Below are 20,645 nucleotides of genomic sequence, written 5' to 3'. Positions count from 1 at the left end.
CCGGGGCAGCTGCACAGCTCGACCCCCCTCAGGGCCGGGCCTGCCTCGAGGGCGGCTCGGGCGGGACTGTCCTGTCCTCTCCCCAACCTCCCCACCTCCTCCTCCCTGCCCCTCGCCATCGCCGGAGTACCACGCCGGAAGTCCGGGTGTGTGCCAGGATGGCGGCGGCGGGGCCTCTCCGTCTTCCCCATCACAACTCTCTCCCCCTCGATCCCCATCCATGGCATCTCAACGAGCTCCGCCCATGTGCTGCGGACGTCCATGGTGCTCGACGATGACTCGATTTGCTCTCTACGGGGGCGGATCTAGTGCTCCTTGGGCAGCCCCTCCTGGATCTGCTACTGAGGTGGCCGCTGCGCCATGGCCGTGCTGTGCCCCCAGGGGGCCACCCCACCTTGTTGTCGGGCCCCTCCCCTGCCTACTCCTCGACACCCCTGCGCTGCTGTTTCGTGGGGGCAGCGAAGGGCCGGCCTCCGGCAAAGGGATGTGCTTTTTGGCCATGGGAGGCGGACCGTTGGCTTGAGCGCCCCTGGTGGGTGCGCCGCTCTGGTCTGGCCTGTCCTCGTGGCTGGTGTCCGGCGGCCGGCGGCCTGGCAAGGCCCCCCGTGGCGGGGGCTCGGCGGCCGGCGGCGGCGGCTCAGGCCGTTGAGGTTCGGCGGCGGTGGGCGGGGTCCTCCCCTGCGCATCGCCGGTGAGCGTGTCTGTGTTGGCGGCGGCGGCCCGCGGCTCCGTCGACACACGGCGGTGATTGCGTGCGTGCAACCGGCGTCTATTGGACTAAGCTCCAACTGGAGGACCATTGTCTCCTGGCGGCAGCAACCTTCTTCTTGGCTGAGGAGCGGGAGGATTTCTGGCGAAAATCTTGCTTGGCATTGTGCTGGTGCTGATGAAGACAACGCCTATAGGTGTTGTTTTCTTCTTGGGGGCGTCATCATTATACCTCCTGTATCTTCGTCCGGTGAAAACCAAAAAAATGGCGACCATGGCGCCTTCGGCGTGGCTTCTTCGTTGGAGGCGTCGCTTTCGGAGTTTCCAAAGGTGGAGGTTCACGTGAAGAGACATGATGAGCACAGATGATCTGGACATCAAGTTTCTAAGCAGACAGTGATGTGATGGACTAGTGCTGTGGAAAGACGTTGCAAGATTGAAAAACAAGAACGAAGAAGAAGATTGAAGCTTAGTCTTCTAGCTTTTTTGTTTTTGTTCTTCAGTTTCTTTTGTTTTCGTGAAAGCCCTCATTTGAGGTTTAGAGTCTAAAAACTCTTGTAACTCGAGGGTCTAATCCCTCTTTTGGCTGTAGACACTCTCTCTTGAGAGTGTTCAAGGCCGGGACATCTCTTTATCTAAAAAGATATGACTAGTGCTAAAAAGGAAAAATAATAAATGATCACTGGAACTATATCTTCGTGTATTGGAACTATATCTTTAGGTGTATTATTTACCTTTTTGGCTACTAAATTATATGTTTAGCATCATATCTTACTTAGCTTCACGAATATATATATTGATCCAGAGTTTAATGGATATCTTTTGGCAACAGCAAAAATTGTTTTGACTCATTTATTTAAAAGATAAGATAAGCAAAAATTATATGTTTTGATAAGGAATATCAAAACTTCTATATCCACTGATACACGTGTATATTGTCTCATTTATTACAAATGCAAAAACATTTTTTAGCTACAGTCAAAGCCTATTTCTCCGAGGCGGGCTGAAGATTTCGGCGAGAGGGACAAGGAAAGCGATAATCTGTGGGCCGAGCCTGCGAGATTGGGGTTTAGATGATGGGCCGCTGGCCAGGCTAACATTCTCATATTTAAGGCCACACCGCGAAATTCTTGGGTTCTAAATGTGACTGGTTTATTATTTTCCTAGTATTTCTAAAAAAAAAAGTATTTTCCTAGTATTTATCCGATTTTTGCGATTATGTAGGAAGTGTGATTTGATGAATTGTGCGCCTCTGATAAGAATCATCGAGCATTTTCTTTTATTTCTTGTGTTTTATTGATATCGATGGGTGTATATAGTAATAAAAAGAAAAAAATAAATGCAGCACTGCAGCTATTTCTTCATGTATTTGATAGTTGGTACCATACCTTTTTTTTGGCAAAGGATAACATATGTTTGGGTGCATTTATTGGCAGCTCAAATGTATATTTCTGAATATTACAGCCTACCAAAAGTAAAAGACGTTCTCCTGAGAGCAGTGCAAACCAAATTACAGTACATTCATCAAAACCGTATCCTTAGTCCACATAAACCGTAACGTTTGCTCGCTCGCGGCACGACCAGACCAACAATGGAGTAGCCTTCATCTGAATAAAAGATCACCTCTATTCATCATATTTCTGCACATTTCATATGCTTAGGGAAGCACCACTACGAGCACTGAACATAAATAAATAAATATTCTACATCTATTAGTTGAACAGGTTCAGATAACATTAAGTAATCGACAGTATGGGATGCAGATTGCATGAAAGTTCAGATAATAGCATCTGACTGACAGCACAATGGGCAACCCAAGTTGCAGTGCGGGCAAGATGTTCTGAATAACAATACAACAGGTCACACACAGTATGTACACAATCACTTTGGATCAATCTCTGATATCTGAATCAAGTGGCCGGTCAGGTCTAGTGCCTTCAGCATCGGCGGTTTCAGACACCAGTGTTAGCGTAGCTCCCTCTGCCGAGCACTTGTTCCATGATCTCCTAATTACCCGAAGGTGTTCTGCCACTTCCTTCATTGTTGGTCTCTGATCTATTTCCAAACAAACACATTTCAGTGACAGTCTCCCGATCTCTTCAAGGAGAGCGACATCTTCAGCATGAGCTATGATGTCATCATCAAAAAATGCCGTTCCAATGTTATCTACCTTGTAAGCTGTGAGGAATTGTAAGATGAGGTGATCATGATCCGCGTAAAATATGAAGTTCTTCCTACTGATGAGCGTCAAGAGAAGAACACCAAACTGGTATACATCGGTTTTCAATTTGAGTAACACATACTGATCATGAATTGGATCCTTGTTGAGCCCACTTGAGGGAAATCGACTACAAATTACATCATCACTGACAGTAATGTTGCTTTCCATGATAAGCCTCCGTGCCCATGAAAAGCCTGTCAGCTTCGGCGTGAAATTGTCATCAAGAAGTATCTTGGATGGTACAACATAACCATGTCTGATGATACCAGTTGCTGAGGAATGGAGGTATTCCAATGCTTCTGCTGTCTGAACTGCAATCTTCACACGAAAATGTAGTGGGAAATCTGCATGTCCATCTAGAACGTCAGAGAGGCTACCTCTAGCAGCATACTCATACACGAAAGCTGGACAATCGGTATCCAAGCAATAACCCAATAGTCTGATGATGTTCTTGTGGATAGTTTGAGAAAGGATCATCCCTCCGTTGATAAATGCCTCTTCAAAGCCCTCAAGTACCTCAGAAAATATCCTCACCGCTACCACTGTATTGTCCTCAAGAGTTCCTTTGTAAACCTTACCCGAAGTACCACCACTGAGTAGATACGAGTAATTATGAGTGACTTCATTTAGCTCCTCATGTGTGAAAATTCTCACATTGCCGACTTCCGGTAGAATCTTAGAATTGCTAAGATTTCTTTTGAAAATGCTCAAAGTCTTCTTAAGCTGAATCCTAGAATTATAGCTGGGACTGGGCATGGTAATGTCCTGGTTGTAGTTTTTGCACCATGAGTGGTGCGATGCCAAAATGGGTTTAGAATATTTTTCATGTATGTCCCTTAACTGTTTTTTAAGTATCCGAAGACGTTTTGCCACAGCATTCATCTGAGGACGTTTATGAATTTCCAGTGTTAGACAGTCAGTCGCCAATCTCCTCATTTCTTTTAGAATCTTCATATTGTTCTCATTTACTATTGCAGCATCAAATATTTCTCTACCTTTCCCATTGGCACAGGCTTTACTGAAAGATCCAATAAGATTAGCGCCACCATTTCTTAACCTTTCTCGGGCTAATAGTTCCCAGAGAACCATTCCAAAACTATAAACATCACTCCTCGGAGTAAGACATCCCTCATGGAAGTATATTGGGTCCATGTAAGACATGCTTCCTTTTATATGCTCAGTGTACTGAGTGACACCACCTGCAAGAAGCCTTGACACTCCAAAGTCCGACAATTTTGCTGTCAGATTGCCATCTAGAAGTATGTTGGCAGGCTTAATATCACCATGGCAAACAAGGCTGTCACTTGATAAATGCATTGAATGCATGTAGCTCAATGCTTCTGCACACCCTATAGCGATACCCAGTCTTGCATCCAAAGGGATGGAAATGTTACTGTTGTAGAGTATGTCATCAAGGTTTCCTTTGGAGATATACTTAGTAACAATCATTAGAGTACTTTCCCCAATGCAATAGCCTATGAGCTCCACCACATTTTTGTGACATATTTGACTATGGATGCTTACTTCTTCCATGAACTCTTTTCTTAAATCTTTGCTGATATATCTCTTCACTGCAACAAGATCATAGTCATCATCAAGAATCCCTTTATACACTTCTCCAAAACCACCTTGTCCAATGGGGATGCTAAAGTTGCAAGTAATCCGTTTAATCTCATCTTCTGTGAAAACCTTAATATTCTCATTGATGTCTACTTCAAACTTCAACTTATCATCGCATTGTGTGATATTTCCGGTCATAATCTTATTTTCTGCAAGTACTGTTGTATGCCAACATTACAGATCCCTCAATGTTGAGTGCACTGTCTCTGCCAAAATAAAAATAGAAAATATGATAAGGAAACATTCAAAAATCAATAGTGATATTAATATATTTAAAATATGTTTTCAGGCAGCATAAAATTTAATTTGGTCCAATCATTTCCATATAGACTCAACTTGGTTAGCAGTACTTCTCACGATTTACTATCTCTATGGACTATGGGACAGCTTTTTTAGGCATTCAACTAGTGGGAGAATGGAAGATCCGTTACCCAAGTTAGACAGACATCAGAGCAATTCAAGTATAGACAGACATCAGAGCAATTCAAGTAAGACCTTCTAGCTTAGCTATTTGAACTGAAGTTTAAGGTCCAAAAGGATTAGATCGTTAGTCATACAATCAATTGTTCTAAATTATTTTGATAGAAACAATATAGCAAATTTCACAGGTATAGAGCAAACTTATGACACAAAAGCACATGTTTGTATTTTTGTGCACAAAACACATGAGAAAACTTCATATTTTAGCACTCTACATTTCAAGCAAGCACAGTTGCTGGCAATGGAGGGCTGATATTGTGTTGGAGAAGAGTGAATTGGTGGACACTTGTGAGTGTAACAGGGATGTTGCTATCCACAGCTGCACAACTTGAAGCATGCATCAGGAGAGGGTGAGGGTGGATGTTGGACTATCGTTGTTCACCCCATTTGACCCAATTTAGTGAGTAAATTACCATATTAAGATACAGATCAAAAAATTCCTAAAGGTAATCAAAGAAAACCTCAAATCTATTAACAAACTCGTAGAAAGACACTCAGTTGCCAGTCAGATAATCCAATATAACAAATCTAGCTAAACTCAGCCAACCAAAGAGGCAAAGACCCACAAATCCCCTTAGTAGCCTAATCAAGAACCCCCACCTCATAACCATATAGTGCTCTACATGCTGGCCTCCCATACCCGAAATCCACACCAGGGCAAGTTGCAGCCTTGGTCTTCAGCACCCTGGCGTTGCGCTGGCATTTATCTCTCACCAGGCAAGGTGAAGATGTCTAGTGGGTTTCCATCCTTCTGACATGCAGTGCAAGCTTGAAGCTATTACAGCACCCCATGTGTGTGCTCAGTCACTTGGAATGAGGATTGTAAACCATCCTGCTTTGTGCTACTAGACAACCATCTCCATCACGAGGTTTTGTGCAAAAGAACATGGCACAAGTGGTTTTGTGCTACATGTTTACCATACACATGCTGTTCTGCAAGATGAGCTCAAAACATCAAACTAACCTGAATCACCCCAATCCAGTTTCAGAATACCTAACAGCATATCGATTCGGCGCAGCCAGGTAATCTATATACTACCTACAGAAGGTATATCTTGAAGAGAAAAATCAAGAAGGAAGACACTAGTGACTAGTGATGGAGCCAAACATACCAAAGCAACCAAGCACACCTCAGCGAAGGCTTCCACCAGTTTTCAGGATGAAGGTCCTCCGCTCCGGCGACGGCCGCCAGGACCGACTTCTCCGGCAGCGAGGGGATTTCTCTCTGCCCCCTCGAGCTGAGCTTCGGCACCCGCCGTCCTGATGACTTTTCCTTTCCTCCGCAGCAAAGGAACCTTCAGATTCAACGATAACAATATTTATAGCTTGGAAACCCAAACGAGCTGACCGTGACTTCGGAGTTTGGACAAGAGTGAGCTTGTGGTACGAGTTGCCGCTGGGATCCAACCTACCACGTGGCCGAACCTGTCCTCTTCTCTTCGAGAATCTTCACGGAAGCAGCCAACCGGTCGATGCATACACATCCTGCACGGAGGAACCGGTCAACTGATCTCCCAAGGCGAATTTCGTGGATGCAGCAGTGGTGCCTGCAGAAAGCGCCGCAGTGTAGGACGCGGTCAAGTGTCGGCAGGTTGCTAACGACGAGCAAAGGACTAATCACTAATCATTGTCCACACAAGATTTAATCATTTTATTAGAGAACATCACTACATCAGACAGGGTTTCAGTTCAGGGGTGTTGGAAATCCGTAGGCTTAGCTAGCCAGGGCTGGCGTTCGTGCCAAAAAAAAAAAAGGGACAGGAGAAAGAAAAGGATAGCCATGGTTGGTTCTTGGATCGAGATTGGAAGGGCGGTACCGAGGCGAGGGGGCGGCGCCTGGAGCGGATGGCTGGGACGCGGCGCCCGTCGATGCGGAGTAGGGGGGCGGCCGGAAGCCGGCGGCGAGGCATGGATGCGGCGGCCGACGGCGAGCCTCGCGCTCCGGCGGCCGGAGAGGATTCTGGCAAGCGGGTGGGCCGGGCAACGGGAAAAGAGAGAGCAAGAGTGGGCCGGGCTTGTGAGGCCGTGTGGGTTGCGGCGTTGGGCCCGGAACAATGTGTTCTGGCTGTTTATTTTCAAATAAACCGAATTTTAGAGAAAAAGATCAAACAACCGAAGCAAATTTGTCGGCGTGACCGAATGTGCATGGTCAACAAATTTGTCGGCATGACCGAATGCCACTGTCTTGATGGATTTGAACATTTGAACCCAACGAACACGCCCAGTTCAGAACACAATTGTTGCTGGATTGAACGCTCCGTTTGCTTTAACTTCAATTTTTATACCTCTGGTTGTCTTCTGGCCAGTGTTTGGCTATTTTCCAATCTGCTTCTCAAAGCACATTGTCGTATGCAAGTTGCTGACTAGATGACCGCATCATCTGAAAAAGAGCGTACGTCGTTGGAGAGCCCCTGCATTCATACTGCGTACTCCCTCCGTTCTAGAAATAATGGAACTATCAGTCGTAAAAAAAAAACAGAACTATCGATTCTTTAGGAGTCAAATAATTTCACATTTATAGAAAACAGTATTAATATTTATATTATAAAATAAGTATTGGATTAATTATATAATATATTTTTATATTAAGTCTTCTTGGAGATATAAATATTAGAACTTTTATATAGAGCCTAGTTGGTTGGATGCCAAATTTTGCCGAGTCAAAATTAGAGTATAGCTGATCTCAAAAAAAAAGAGTATGCCAATAAAATTTAGCTACAATTAGTTGATGTCTAAAATTTGACCCTTCAATATTTATGACCAAAACAATGGTAACTAACCATTTATTTTGGTACTAAATCAAAATGGATACCTAACTTTCCTGCCAACATTTATTTTAGTATGTTATGATTTCGGTAAGCCAATATCTTAATAGCTTGCTATGAGTTTGGCTCGGCAGACATTAGTATCTAACCAAATAAACTTGATCAACTTAAAATTGTTTAAATTCTTGTAAACGGTGCTACAACGACCTGGCTACGGCCCTGTTTGGTTTGCTTGCGATAAGAAGTATTGCAAACTTTGACCAATAATTAGGGGTACTAAATAAAGTTAATTTACAAAACAAACTCCACAATCCTGCGGTGCTTCGCGAGACGAATTTAATGAGGTTTTTGACCGCACGATTAGAGGTTAGTTACTATAGCATTACTTAGCTAATCATAATTAATTACCGTTATTAGATTCGTCGTGAAAAGTTAAATAAACTTGGTTTAATATATTATATATGTAAGATTCTCTTTTATGATAGGTGTGGTATGAGTGATCCAAACGGGGCCTACATGTACATTTATGCGCTTCCTTTTAAAGCCATGCCTCCCCTTGCTCTTTCGCCTGCCTTCTTCCTTCCAACCCCCTCAACTCCAAACCACCGGCCTCCCATAAATCCCACCTGCAGCACACAACCACTCTCTCCCACTGCCCAAGAACCCACACCCACCGGCGGCAAGAGCCAGCCATGGCGCCGTCGTCGCCGCCACGGCGAGCCGCGCTGCTGCTGCTGTCTCTCCTGCTCCTCTCCGCCGTCGCCCACGCGGCGCGGGAGTCGCCGGCGGTGGCGAGGTCGTCGAGAGGCCACGCGGAGCTCCGGGGCCAGCGCGGAGAGGTGCGCCGCGCGAGCTCGATCTATCTGTGCTCAATGCCATGCAGCTCTGTGTGCTCGATCGATCTCGCTTCTCGCGCCGCCCACGCATGGCGTTAGAGATGGCTGCTGCTGATGAATTGCTGCTGATGTGTCTGGTGCATGCAGGTGGACGGCGAGGAGGAGAAGGCGGCGGGATTCACGGCGGCGGACGACGGCGACGGCCCGTGCGGCGGCGGAGGGGGAGGAGGCGAAGCAGCCGAGGAGGGGGAGGAGTGCCTGGTGAGGCGGACGCTGGTGGCGCACACCGACTACATCTACACCCAGGGAGGAGGCCACAACTAGAGCTAGCTACTCCAAACTCTCGCAGCTGCCTTATCGGCAGATTGAGATATCGCTGCAACCTTCCATTCCATCCAGTGTCGATGTCGATCCTGATCATGGCCGGGCTCATGCTGGCTGCATCATGACATCCTTGGGAAAAGGCTGTGTTAGTGATGATGATGATCTGATGAGTTTTGCGAGGCCGCTCCGTCGTTGCGCATGGACATAATGTAAACCCTTTTTCTCTGAACTGGTCGTTGTTAATTCGCTGTCTGGGACAGGAGATTATTGTACCCTCGATCTGCTGACCCTTCACCTCGTTGAGTAAGAACACGGCAAAGGGATCTTCCTTCCAGTTGCAGGCCGGCCGTGGGCAACAGCACACATGTGGGAATGTTGGTCCCATCTCGGCCGATGGCTGAATGCATGATCGCCGAGCTCTCCAGATCCGACGCGAACCTCCTTCACTGTTTTCATCTTGGACTGATAGGAGAAGTTAATTGGTTTATGCATTGACTCAACATCATCGCCCCAATGACTACTTATTATATTGGATCAATTCTCATCGACACACTTTTATGTTAAAATTAAAGGAATGTCGTGGTAAAACTAAAAGACTTCCCCGAAGTCATTGTGGTTAAGATAGAAGACAACCTCTCACGCAGATCGAGAAAACTCCCGAATCCGCACTCCACTTATGCATAGCGGCACCGCAGCCCACGTGAAACTGGACCAGCCTTAGACATATAGTGCGCCACCTCCGACCAACAAATCTGGCCCCGTGGGGGATGGAACTCTATCCAGCAGGGTGCCAACTGCTACACCAACTGGGCTAGTTTTTATTTCATTTGCCAGTAGTACAATCGAAAGTCAGAAAAGTAACTTCCGTTTGTTTGTAAGGATGAATATTGGTGTGGTATTTCTTCATAAGTTTGTAGCCTTTTCTTTTGGGGTAGTACATATATACCACAAACTTGAACTGAAACGAATGCTTCAAACGGAACACCCAGACCCAACGCTAAACAGATCAATGATGGAGCAATCACCAATCAATCAAGCACATCCCTTGACGTTACGTCATGATCTAGATTCTCACCAATCTAATGGCGTCAACAAGCTGCCATTAAAATGCATGCCAGCGGCAGTACAGCCCTGCCTGCCTGTGACTCTTGGCGCTTGTGCCATGTTCATGGACTTGCTGCCTCGTGAGTGGACGGCGACGTAGACCCCCAGCTCAAGTCTGCGTCACCTAACGGGCTAACTCGTGAACTTGTTGGTCGCTGAATCAAGCACACCAAATTCAGCATCCAGCCGTGCTAAACTGCGCACCGGCCAATGGTTTCCGCCACAAGATCTTTAATTTACTTGCAAATTGAATGAGGAAAAGATTCTTCTCCGGTCGGCGAATCTGGTGCTTGGCCAATCTGGTGCTTGGCCAAATTTTGCCTAATTTCTGGTTGGTGTTCTTGTTGTTTTGCTTGGTCAGTCTTGGACTTGGGCACTTCTGTAATTGGATTGTAAGCATGCATATATCATGAAGCCTCATAGTGTTGGGAATTTGCTGACATATACATGTAACAAGAACTGCATTTTTCCCCCTCTGGAAGATAGGGCATTTTCTAGTGAAGATAAAGGTAAGGCGAGTTTGATTTCGTCATTCCAGATTGTAAATTAAGGGTGGGAGGTTGGAGGAATCAGAGTATTGATCCGAAATTCCAATACATCGAATGTACACTGTACAGCAGTCACTAACACCACAAGCTTAAATCCACGACCACGAGTATGAAGATGGGGGGGGGGGGCATATTTGTACCGTGAAAACCATGATGCACCGTAAAATCCCAGGGTCACAGCAAATTATGCAACAGTAGCAGCTGGTCACAACAGCCCCATGAGAGTATGAGGCTGTACAGTGGGCATCTTCCAAGCTCATTGCATTTGACCGTATAGTGGGATCGGCTTCGCAAATTCAAGAGGATGATGAAGCCCCGCCTGGCGATGTCATGTTGTACCATCGTCATCCTCTAGATCACTGAAGGATACATCTTCATCATCCGCAATTGGAATCATCGTGTTTCCTGGGCCACCTGTCTCCTCCAACCATTCATCGCCATCATCCTCATCCTCGTCATGATAAGCTTTCTGGATGTCAACTCCTGATTGTTCATTGATGTCAGCCAATGGTTGTTTCTGTTGATCATCTTTAGGAGGAGAATTGTCCACCAATGCTATCTCAGACATTTGCATGCTCTGTTCTTCTTCTGCTGCAACTTCTGTTGAGAGATCACGTGTGCTTTCTTCCATCGTAGACTCTGACACCACAGTAGCGTCTTTCACTATGGAGACTAGCTGTACAGGTACACTGCCGCTGATGTTATCTGAAGAAACAGATCCAGCATTACTGGTTGCATTAGTTGATTGAAATTCCTGATTGGTTGATTGAGGGATGTCATGATCTATGTTGCTAAAAGATGTGGCCATCACGGAGCCAGCTTGACCCTTTAAGGCATCCAAAACCTCTACAGGAGAAGCTAAAGCGCCATCTACAGTGCTGAAAGGCACAGGTACGGTGTCCTCACTGCTGCTCTGTAACTTCGTCTGATATTGCAAATCATGTGACAACTTGTCTCTAGCTTCCAAAATCTGTGCCAAGGAAATCAGGAGCTGATAAGAAGTTTGCTAGCAAACAATGTAATGAGCTGGCAGATACCAGCTTATCTTTTGTGCAGTCAGAACAAATAAAAGGTTAAGCATCATGACTAGCAGGAAAGCAAAATCATCAGCAGAAACTACTAAAGCATTGAGGGCCCATTGAAGATGACTTTCTCTGTTGATATAATATCCACCTCTTAAGGCTCATGCATGCATGTGAGGGCTAATAAGTGTCACGAATTATTTGGATATAGGAAAATCAGTCTCATCATACTGCACTTTCTGTTTCAAGATTTTTAGTGAGTCAATATTCATTTGATGGCTAATTCTGACTTTTTGCTGTTTGACATGTTTCCTCTATTCACTTTATATTCCACTAATAAGAGACTTCAGAGTTCAGACTCATGCAAAGCATCACTATACGAATAAAACTGTACTAAGGGATTGAGTTGATAGAAATACAGTAACAGCTAAAACTGAACGAATCAATAAGTTATTATAGAAAATTAGTTGAATATAATAAATCGCTTCAGCGTGCAGCCTAAGCTAGGGCAATTTCTAACTAGAAGGCACATTTGGATGGGTAACCCCATCATGACTTGCAAGAAAGTAAAAACAGAAACATAAATTACTAATGCATTGATGACCCATTAGACTTTTTGTCATATATCCATCTCTAAATCATGCACGCCTGGCAAACAATCACAATGAATCAATTCAGCTATAGTACCTTTGCTGGGCCAAGTGCAAACTATGGGCCTACTTCATGTGATTTATTTAATTCAACTCCATTCAAAATAGATGTCTATCAATTAGAATGAAAAATTGCCATTAATTCATAATTTCAAGCAGAGCAAACGCAGCAATGAAAAAGAAGGTAAATGTAGCGATAGAAAAATGATTATCAGATTCACTTTTAGGCAGGAGGAAGGGAATATGGGAAGGTTACACTAGGTTAGCCGACACAAAAAAGGAGGATCCAGACTATAACAAATTTGTCACACTTGTTGACACATACACTTGGTATGTACAGGCTTCATTAGCTTATCCAACAGAAAGGCAGAAGCACAAAGCTTGAGAATGTACATATATCTGCTGCTTGAGACCAATTAGCCAACCATATGTTTATGATTGCCAAAAGCCGAAACTGAACATTTTGAAATCAAATCCCAAAGTGAGGTCGTACTGATGACCATGTTACAGATGGAGCATTGGCTGATGTAAAGACTGAACAACAGAGATATGGCAATGATTTATTGACCATGTTAACAAAACAATTCTCATTTTATTTGAAGAAGACACATGCCTAGAGCTGATCTCTCACTATTTCCGAAATCATAACTATGACAAAAAGTTCTTTTTTTATACAAAAACACAAATTTATTATGTACATTTTGGTCATATTTCCATCCCTAGTACTGCCATATGAGCATGACTGCCTTCCCAGGACACAAATCCTAAGGTGAAAGATATATCAAACAAAAAATGCAATTAACAGTCACATGCGCTAAGTTTCTTGCCACCCCAATCTTCCATGATTCCAAATACAACATAGCAAACATCAACAATGTGCTGCACAATGCAGTGTCTATTTAATGACTAATCTGATCCTACATCTGATTCACATTGTTTTACTCACCTCGGCTAACAAAGTTTATGCTGTCATTCGTCCAAGTGAACTTATTAATAAATCATGGAAGGATGCTAACTTAGTGAGGTCATATGGCTAACTCAAAGAACATATGCCAAGAAAATCACCTGTGGAGTCGACAGAATTTCGGCATCCTCCTTCCTGAGCTTAGGATGCAGCAGCACGAAGTATATCTTCCAGAAGCAGCCCTCGCTCATGTGGCTGGGGCAGAGCTCGATCCGCAGATCAGCAAGCTCCGGCGCCACGCTCTCGACGGCCAGCGCGTGGTCCTGCTGCGCATCAGTCATGTCGAAATCTGCACTTCGCATCAACGGAGCAGCACAAAATTAGCACTAAATCATAAGTGAGATTTTGAAGGATAAAATTAGTACCGAATCCGCTCTTCATTGCCTTATGGGGAGCCAATGAAGATACACACCCACCGTCGGAGTCGGCGTCGTCGGGGAGGAGGGGGAAGTTGAGCCAGAGCTCGTGCCGCATGGCGGCGTCCCGCGCGAAGGCGACCACCTCCTCGGTGACCCCCACGGCGTCCTCCGCCCAGCCCGCGTCGCCCTCCGGGGGCAGCAGCGAGGAGGCGATCTTGGCGAGATCCGCGACGGCCTGGCGGCCCGGGAGCCGCGCGAGGCCGGCGCGGAAGCGGCCCGCGATCTCGGCCGGGTCCGGCCCCCGCGGCGCGCCCTCGCCCGGGGCCGCGAGGAAGGACGCGAGGCCCTGGAAGCGGGTCGCGAGCGCGCCGGTGAGCTCGGAGAGGTCCTCGCGGACGCCGCGCGGCGGGGAGGAGGCGGCGGAGGGGCCCGGGGCGGTGCCGCTGGGTTCGTCCTCCTCGGGGGAGAGGAGGGAGTTGGCGATGGAGCGCGCGAGCCACGCCATTGCCGGCGGCGGCAGGGGAGCGGGAGGCTTGGGGCCGTGGGGAAGGTGGGTGGGCACCTTGTCGCGTGCGCCCTCTCACTATCGGGTGGGCCCGGCAGTTGGGGAGATTACTTCGGCAGGCAGAAGGGCACGTGAATACGTATTCGGTGTCGTAAAGCGTAAAACTGCACTGCTGTTCTATACAAATCGTGAATAATAATAATAATAATAATAATAATAATTCCTTTATATTATAAAAAAAGATCGTGTATAATTCCCACGCAAAAGCCGCACGCTCTGAACTGTAAAATTCAACCTAGTGCATTAGTGTACCTGCTCAGAGGGCAAGTGAGAAACATAGTTCTTGGAGCGGGGTTGCTAGCGCCGGAACGGTCCGTTAGAACAAGCAAAAACACAATATGCAACATCCAACCATAGTTTTACAACATCAAATATTTGATGGGATCCGATTTCCACAGATCGTAAGAGAAATAAATTCTCACAGTAATAAATGAACAATGTTTCATGCAACATTAGATCCAAATCCTTTGTTTTTCTCTAAGAATTACAACTTTGCAAAATCAGCTATTGAAACATCGGAAAACATCTTAATTTGCTTTTGCTGCAATATGCAAAATCACCGGCTGTGACATTCGAGATGATATACTGCAACATCAAGAAAATAATCAGAACATCATCTCCCCACTAGCAGAGACGCACGTGCGTTGTGTTAGAAAAAAAGAGAAAAAATCATTTTGCCCCATAACTTGTCACCAATTTTTTTTAAAAAAAGTCCTAACTCCAAAATCAGAAATTATGCACTCTAATCTCCTCAAAACCAGACAATCTAGTAGGGTGCACATGCAGTACGCACGTGTTAAAGAACAATGTTGCGAAAAAGATAACCACACTAAATTTTAGTTGCCACAACCATTTTTAAGAAACTATATACGGTAAAAACAAGCAGCAACATCTTAGTTGTGGTGAAAATAGATAAAACTATATATGAAAAAAGTATATAATTATAAAAATAGGTAAATGGTAATATGGGAATAATTGATGAAATACATGGGACATTCATGTAATGTATTGACTCAAAATATCACGAACTATTTCAAAATAGGGAAGAAGGGGAAATCAACACCAGTATACCAAACTAAGATGAATTCAACAAACTTCCATCGATATACACGTTAATATTGAACTTCATCAAGCAAGTTAACTCCACTATTTCAACTTTTATCAAGGATCAATAGTAAATATTTAGTATTTCCAGGTGTACAGATTTTTCCATAAACAAAGTGTACAGATTTAACATCTATAAAGGTAAAACATGCAAGTCAAGCAACTCACTCCATAGTTTTTATGTTCTTCCTCTCTCCAGCACATCTCTTCATCTGTCCCACTATAAAGCTTACCCATCCATTTGTGAGCTGTTGAGTTTCAGCACAACACACTGAAGCTTTAGGCTCAAATCTATACTATAATCAACAATGTTTTTTCAGATATCTCTTGTGTGCTTGAGCTTGCAAAGTTATTACTGTTTCCTACGATGTAACGGATGTTATTGGTGAATATTACTCCAGGCTGCCGGGAATTCAATGTTAGATTGCATCCTTCTTCCTAAAATTGCAACAAACATGTGTAAGTTTGTGAGCATGTAGTGAATGTCGGCAAGGCAAAACATTGCATACCTGAAAACGCCTGGACAGCTCATTTGCATGGAGAATATTGGCCAATTTGGAATGTGAATAAGAAATTAATGGGTTGTACCTATAAATTTCGTATAGTATAAAAAAATCACCTTCTTGCTACGTTGAACTCTTATAAACAAGATCAATGTGAACTAAACATTAACTTCTTGCCAACCTAGCCTTATCATTTAGCTTGTTCAGCTCAAAGCATGCACCATCACATCTTTTATGCGCGACAGAAGATAGAGTTATGATCCTGCCTTGCACACCAGTCTCTCTGGCAGTTGATTTCATCTTGTCAAGTAGGAGACTTGTTAGAAATGGCCTGCTCACAAGGTCAAATTCAGTAGAAGCTTGTGCCTAATTAATCAAGCATTAATTTTCTGATGAAGTTTACATTCTTATGAACCAAATACTAACAGTAACAGCAATTCAGGTCATATCAGCAAAGCAAATCCCCGGATGCTACATGTGACAGGGATTTTTTGACACAATTGACTGGTATGGTACTGACCAACATGATTCATTGCAAACTGCAGCTCAATCCCATCCTCGGATAGCTCATAAGGGCAGGCCACAATCCCTGCATTATTTCTTCAGGGAAACATGTTTCAGAATTCAGATTACCATGGGGATGAGTTCAGAAGTAGAACCGCGGTGCTAAATTTTGAATATGTGATCTTTTCATAGGGGACCATACATACATGAGGATGTTCAAGTGCTCATGTGACGAGGTGAAGGACTGCACGAAGTTGCGGACGGAGCTGAGGGAGCTCAGGTACATCTCCATGACATGGAGGTTGGAGCCCAGGACCTGGTCTGCAATCTTTCATCTTCTGGCCACTCTCCAGTGTCCTTGCTGGTATGATCACTTTCGCTCCCCGCAGCGCTAGAACTCGGGCTGTTTCCTTTCCAATTCCATTTGTTGCTCCTGGTTTTAACAAATGAAGCAGAGTGGAGAACAAAGTGAGAGACAGGTCATGCCCATGTAATTTGAAATGAATACGATACTGTACCCTGACGTTGTTCGGAAAAAAGTATTGTACTATGTAAAACAAAATAGACCTCTAGCATTTGTCTTGGTGATATGCAGGGGCGAAGGCAGGAATGGAAGGCAGGGGGCTGGTGACCCTTCTTCTTCCTTGATCCTCCTTCCTTCCTTCATCAATGACCTCCAAAATTTTAGAGGGGGCTGGGGGCTCCATGGCGTTTTGGGCACTAGGGGGCTGGAGCACCCCAGCACCCCCATGGCTCCTGGTGATATGATATTAACTCCTGCATAACGTGTTCTGTAACCCTATGCAGTAAGCTGCACTGAGTAATCCTAATATTTAGAAATGATCAGAAACACAATTCTAAATAGTGCTTGCAGCCTTTCCTGGGGTTTGATGCATGCTAAAAAATAATTAAGCAGGGAAAAGGGACTAATATATTGCAAGAAACCATGGATTGGCATGGCACTTTGGGCTCCCGGTATCAATATAGTAACAATGTAACGAACATGGCACTATTTATGCCATTTCGAGTGATTTTGGTGATCGAATGACAATGCAATCAATGGGACTAATGGTATTGTTAAGTGAACATTTCTAGATCTCATGGATGAAGTAAAAAGGCCATGCAAAGCAAAACACGAAGAAAGAACTCAAATAAACGCTGAATTGGACGAGTTCTACTGAAATCAGTAGCACCGGAAGAACCGATGCTATAGGCATCGGTGCATCCGATGGTTGTCGGATGATCCGACGGCCTGGCTATTGGCACAAGTCTGTGCGCCTCTGAATATCATGTGAAGATCAAGTGAAGCACCGGTTGAACCGACGGCTTCAAGATAGGCATCGGTGCATTCAACGTACCATGTTTCAGAGACGATGTCAAGCGCGCAGGAGCCAAGTCTTCAGCACCGGTTGAACCGGCGAGGCGTCGGAGCATAGCATCGGTGCATTGACGTCAGCATAAGAGGGAGGCCCAATGGCTAGTCCAGTTGCTATGTGTGACCGGTTGAACCGACACCCCAAGCATCGGTTCAACCGATGGTCCCTGGAACTGCTGCAACTGTGTCAGAGAAGCCAACGGCTGTTTCGGGTCTGAGAGTGACCGGATGAACCGACGCTACCCCATGCAGAGGCATCGGTTCATCCGATGGTACGCATATTTTTGCTGACCGTTGGAGTAACAGCTCCACGACTTGGAGGCCTATATATATGGCATCCCCCGGCCATTTGAAGTTTGCTGGAGTTGCTAGAAGTCATACACACACCCAAGAACACCTCCAAGCCATGCAAAAGCTCATTTATCATATCCTTAGGTTTTAGCACTAGCTTTGTAAAAGTGTGAGTGCTAGATTAGCTCTTGAGTGAGTGAACAAGCAAGGTTGAGATCCTTGTGGCTGGTTCTAGAGTGAACCACACTTGTATTACGGTGCGCCGGCCCCTTGGAGCAATTGGTGGCTCGCCGGCAAGTCAACGACCCTCCAGCTTGGTGTGGAGCGGCGTCGACGACTTTGTGCGGGGGAAGGAGACCCCTCCTTCGTGAGCAATCTCCCTTAGTGTAGATCGGGATCAATGTGACCGTGATTGTGTTCACGGAAGAGACTTGATTGCCGGAAAGCGATACTCTTCGTGAGTGCTTCAACAACGTGGACGTAGGGGCGCCTTTGTGGCAATCCGAACCACGGGATAAATCCTCGTGTCGAGAGTTCGCTTTCTATCAACCCTCCCTTTAAGCTTCCGCATTTCATATTGCAACTTGTGTGCCTTTACTTTCTTAGTGTAGTATCTTGCTAGGATTGGCTATAGGCTGCAAAACCCTTTTGGGATGAGGGTTTCACACTAAGGTGAACCGTAGTTGCACATCTAGATAGCTTGATCTAGTTTAAGTTTTATGCAAACTAGTTGGAGCCATAGGTTTAGGATTTTAATAGTGCCTAATTCACCCCCTCCCCCTCTTAGGCTAGAGCACCCGATCGCTTTCAATTGGTATCAAAGCCGGGACTCACTTCTCTCACAAAGAAAGCCAATTTCATTGGCAAATTTGTATTTACCGACTCATTAGATCGGTAGGCTTCACCGCCTAATGAGTTAGCTCTTAGGGGGAAAGGATGGAACCTTTTAGACCCGCTCCACGGTTCGACGGTACGGGCTTCCAACGATGGAAGGTGTTAATGCAAGCCCATCTCCAAGCGACGGGACTAAACGTTTGGAGAGTTGTGAGTGAGGGCATAAAAAATAATGGTCAACAAGAGAAGCAATATGATGTCACCGCAAAATGCATAATCTTGTCTTCTCTTAGTGATAATGTGTTCAATCGTGTTTATTCTTGTGCAAATGCTAAAGAGCTATGGAAGACTATCATTGAGAATCATGAGGGCACGGAGGATGTTGCCAACGAAAGATATCATGTTCTTATTGATAAGCTTAATAGCTTTAAGCAACTTGATGATGAGAATGCCGAATCAATGTACTCACGCTTGAACACTCTTGTGAATGAGATTAATTCCTTAGGTGTGAAGCAAATTGAAGACTTGGAACTCATTCGCAAGATCCTTCACTCACTCCGAAGGCCGGACTATAATTTGGTGACCACAATTCTATATAAGAAAGAGCTCAACACAATGACATCAAATCAAGTACTCAACAAGGTGATCGCCCATGAGCTACGCAATGACATCAAGGCAAAAACGCCATCTTCTTCACCAACACATAGCGCACTTGCATGCAAACACCTCAAGAAGTTGAAGAAGATAGCCATCAAAGGTAGCTCAAGTGATGTGGAAGAAGAGGATGCAAGAAGCTCCTCAAATGATGAAAAAGAGCAAATGAACCCCAACCTCTACAAGCAAGTAAATAAGATGAACAAATGCTTGAAGAAATTAATTCAATGGGGTATATGGTCTTCCTCAAAGATGGGCCTCACCATCAACTCATGAAGGTAAGCAAGTTCAAGAAAAACAAGCAAAAGAAGGAGAAGTAGCCCAAGCATGAATCATATGACGTATTTGGTGAATGGGTAAGCGGTGGTGAAGAATCAAGTGCAAGTTCAAGTGATGAATCAAACAAGAAATTCACCACCCGCATGAGATCATCATCCAACACTTGCTTTATGGCCAAAGGTATGGATAGCGATGTAAGTGATGATGACTCCGACTCTCCTTCAATTGATGAACTTCTTGACCTTGTTCATGAGCACCAAAAAGTCATTAAGAAGCAATCAAAAGAAATTAAAAACCTTAATGCTCTCAATGATCTAAATGCTTCTCTTGCTACAAATTTTGAAGATTTGATGTGCAAATTCAATTTGCTTAGCAAGGAGCATGAAGAGCTTAAATTAAAATTTGAGAGCATTAATGATACTAATGACTCTTTGGAAATGAAGCAAACTATCCTTTGTGCAATTCCTATCTCTAGGGAAGATGCTTCAACTTCTTGCATTGATTTAATTGATGATTCTTGCTCTAACCCTTGCAATGGGAAATGCTATGAGAATGTTATTGTAGAATCATGTGATGATCTCATTGCCAAGGAAAATGATGAGCTCAATCAAGAAGTGGAAAGACTCATGAAGGACTTGTATAGATTGAAGGGCAAAGGCATAGAGAGTAATGTCCAACCTTCTCAAGATAACCGTGAAGACATGGTGAAGAAGCTTGAGAAGGGGTCCACCGTGACTTGCTCAAAGTGCCACAAAGAAGGCCACAAGTCCAACAAGTGTCCTCAACTAAGGAAGAAGCTTCCGGATGAGAAGAACAAAAAGAAGCTCACAATTAAGAGTTCTCTCATCTACACCAAGCCCAACCGGAGGAACAAAAGCAATAGCACCTCCTATGTAATCAAGAAGAAAACCAATGGCAAGGTGGTTGCTCACAAG

The 20,645-nt window shown here is 44.7% G+C and overlaps 3 protein-coding genes and 1 pseudogene across 9 annotated transcripts; 1 reads left to right on the top strand and 3 right to left on the bottom strand.

The window, feature by feature from the left end:
* Window positions 1-2,362: 2,362 nt before the first annotated feature.
* Window positions 2,363-6,968, bottom strand: LOC120644704 (serine/threonine-protein kinase-like protein At1g28390). 7 transcript variants are annotated; one of them, XR_005663925.1, is made up of 4 exons: window positions 6,847-6,968; window positions 6,442-6,514; window positions 6,142-6,324; window positions 2,363-4,755 (listed from the first exon to the last, which is right to left on the bottom strand). XR_005663925.1 is itself a non-coding variant. In XM_039921386.1 (4 exons), exon 4 carries the CDS (start codon window positions 4,685-4,687, stop codon window positions 2,600-2,602), a length of 2,088 nt encoding a protein of 695 aa, XP_039777320.1. In that variant the 5' UTR covers window positions 4,688-4,755; window positions 5,670-5,962; window positions 6,142-6,576; window positions 6,847-6,962; the 3' UTR covers window positions 2,363-2,599. The 7 variants fall into 7 exon arrangements, 6 of the variants coding, with proteins under 6 accessions (XP_039777320.1, XP_039777318.1, XP_039777321.1 ...); XM_039921386.1 differs by adding an exon at window positions 5,670-5,962 and having other exon boundaries at window positions 6,142-6,576; window positions 6,847-6,962; XM_039921384.1 differs by having other exon boundaries at window positions 6,442-6,576; window positions 6,847-6,960.
* A 1,390-nt stretch (window positions 6,969-8,358) lies between these two features.
* On the top strand, window positions 8,359-9,288 carry LOC120644703 (phytosulfokines 2-like). Its single transcript, XM_039921380.1, has 2 exons — window positions 8,359-8,633; window positions 8,778-9,288. Exons 1-2 carry the CDS (start codon window positions 8,487-8,489, stop codon window positions 8,952-8,954), a joined length of 324 nt encoding a protein of 107 aa, XP_039777314.1. The 5' UTR covers window positions 8,359-8,486; the 3' UTR covers window positions 8,955-9,288.
* Window positions 9,289-10,562: 1,274 nt separating this feature from the next.
* On the bottom strand, window positions 10,563-14,126 carry LOC120644702. The gene is made up of 3 exons (XM_039921379.1): window positions 13,659-14,126; window positions 13,344-13,531; window positions 10,563-11,576 (listed from the first exon to the last, which is right to left on the bottom strand). Exons 1-3 carry the CDS (start codon window positions 14,104-14,106, stop codon window positions 10,935-10,937), a joined length of 1,278 nt encoding a protein of 425 aa, XP_039777313.1. The 5' UTR covers window positions 14,107-14,126; the 3' UTR covers window positions 10,563-10,934.
* Window positions 14,127-15,561: 1,435 nt separating this feature from the next.
* On the bottom strand, window positions 15,562-19,915 carry LOC120645739 (annotated as a pseudogene).
* Between the last annotated feature and the right edge of the window lie 730 nt (window positions 19,916-20,645).

The sequence above is a fragment of the Panicum virgatum genome, chromosome 8K (genome assembly GCF_016808335.1).
Source record: "Panicum virgatum strain AP13 chromosome 8K, P.virgatum_v5, whole genome shotgun sequence".
Taxonomy (NCBI): domain Eukaryota; kingdom Viridiplantae; phylum Streptophyta; class Magnoliopsida; order Poales; family Poaceae; genus Panicum; species Panicum virgatum.
The sequence above is the reverse complement of the archived record's forward strand: the minus strand, read 5'-3'. Positions and strand labels throughout refer to the sequence as shown.

What these genes read in the sequence shown, in the direction of transcription:
- LOC120644702 (XM_039921379.1), bottom strand. Translation starts at nt 14,106, where the DNA reads ATGGCGTGGCTCGCGCGCTCCATCGCCAACTCCCTCCTCTCCCCCGAG. An exon ending in CGACGACGCCGACTCCGACG is followed by an intron (nt 13,532 to 13,658) that starts GTGGGTGTGTAT and finishes TGCGAAGTGCAG; the next exon opens with ATTTCGACATGACTGATGCG. An exon ending in AAATTCTGTCGACTCCACAG is followed by an intron (nt 11,577 to 13,343) that starts GTGATTTTCTTG and finishes TCCTTGGCACAG; the next exon opens with ATTTTGGAAGCTAGAGACAA.
- LOC120644704 (XM_039921386.1), bottom strand. Translation starts at nt 4,687, where the DNA reads ATGACCGGAAATATCACACAATGCGATGATAAGTTGAAGTTTGAAGTA.
- LOC120644703 (XM_039921380.1), top strand. Translation starts at nt 8,487, where the DNA reads ATGGCGCCGTCGTCGCCGCCACGGCGAGCCGCGCTGCTGCTGCTGTCT. An exon ending in TCCGGGGCCAGCGCGGAGAG is followed by an intron (nt 8,634 to 8,777) that starts GTGCGCCGCGCG and finishes TGGTGCATGCAG; the next exon opens with GTGGACGGCGAGGAGGAGAA.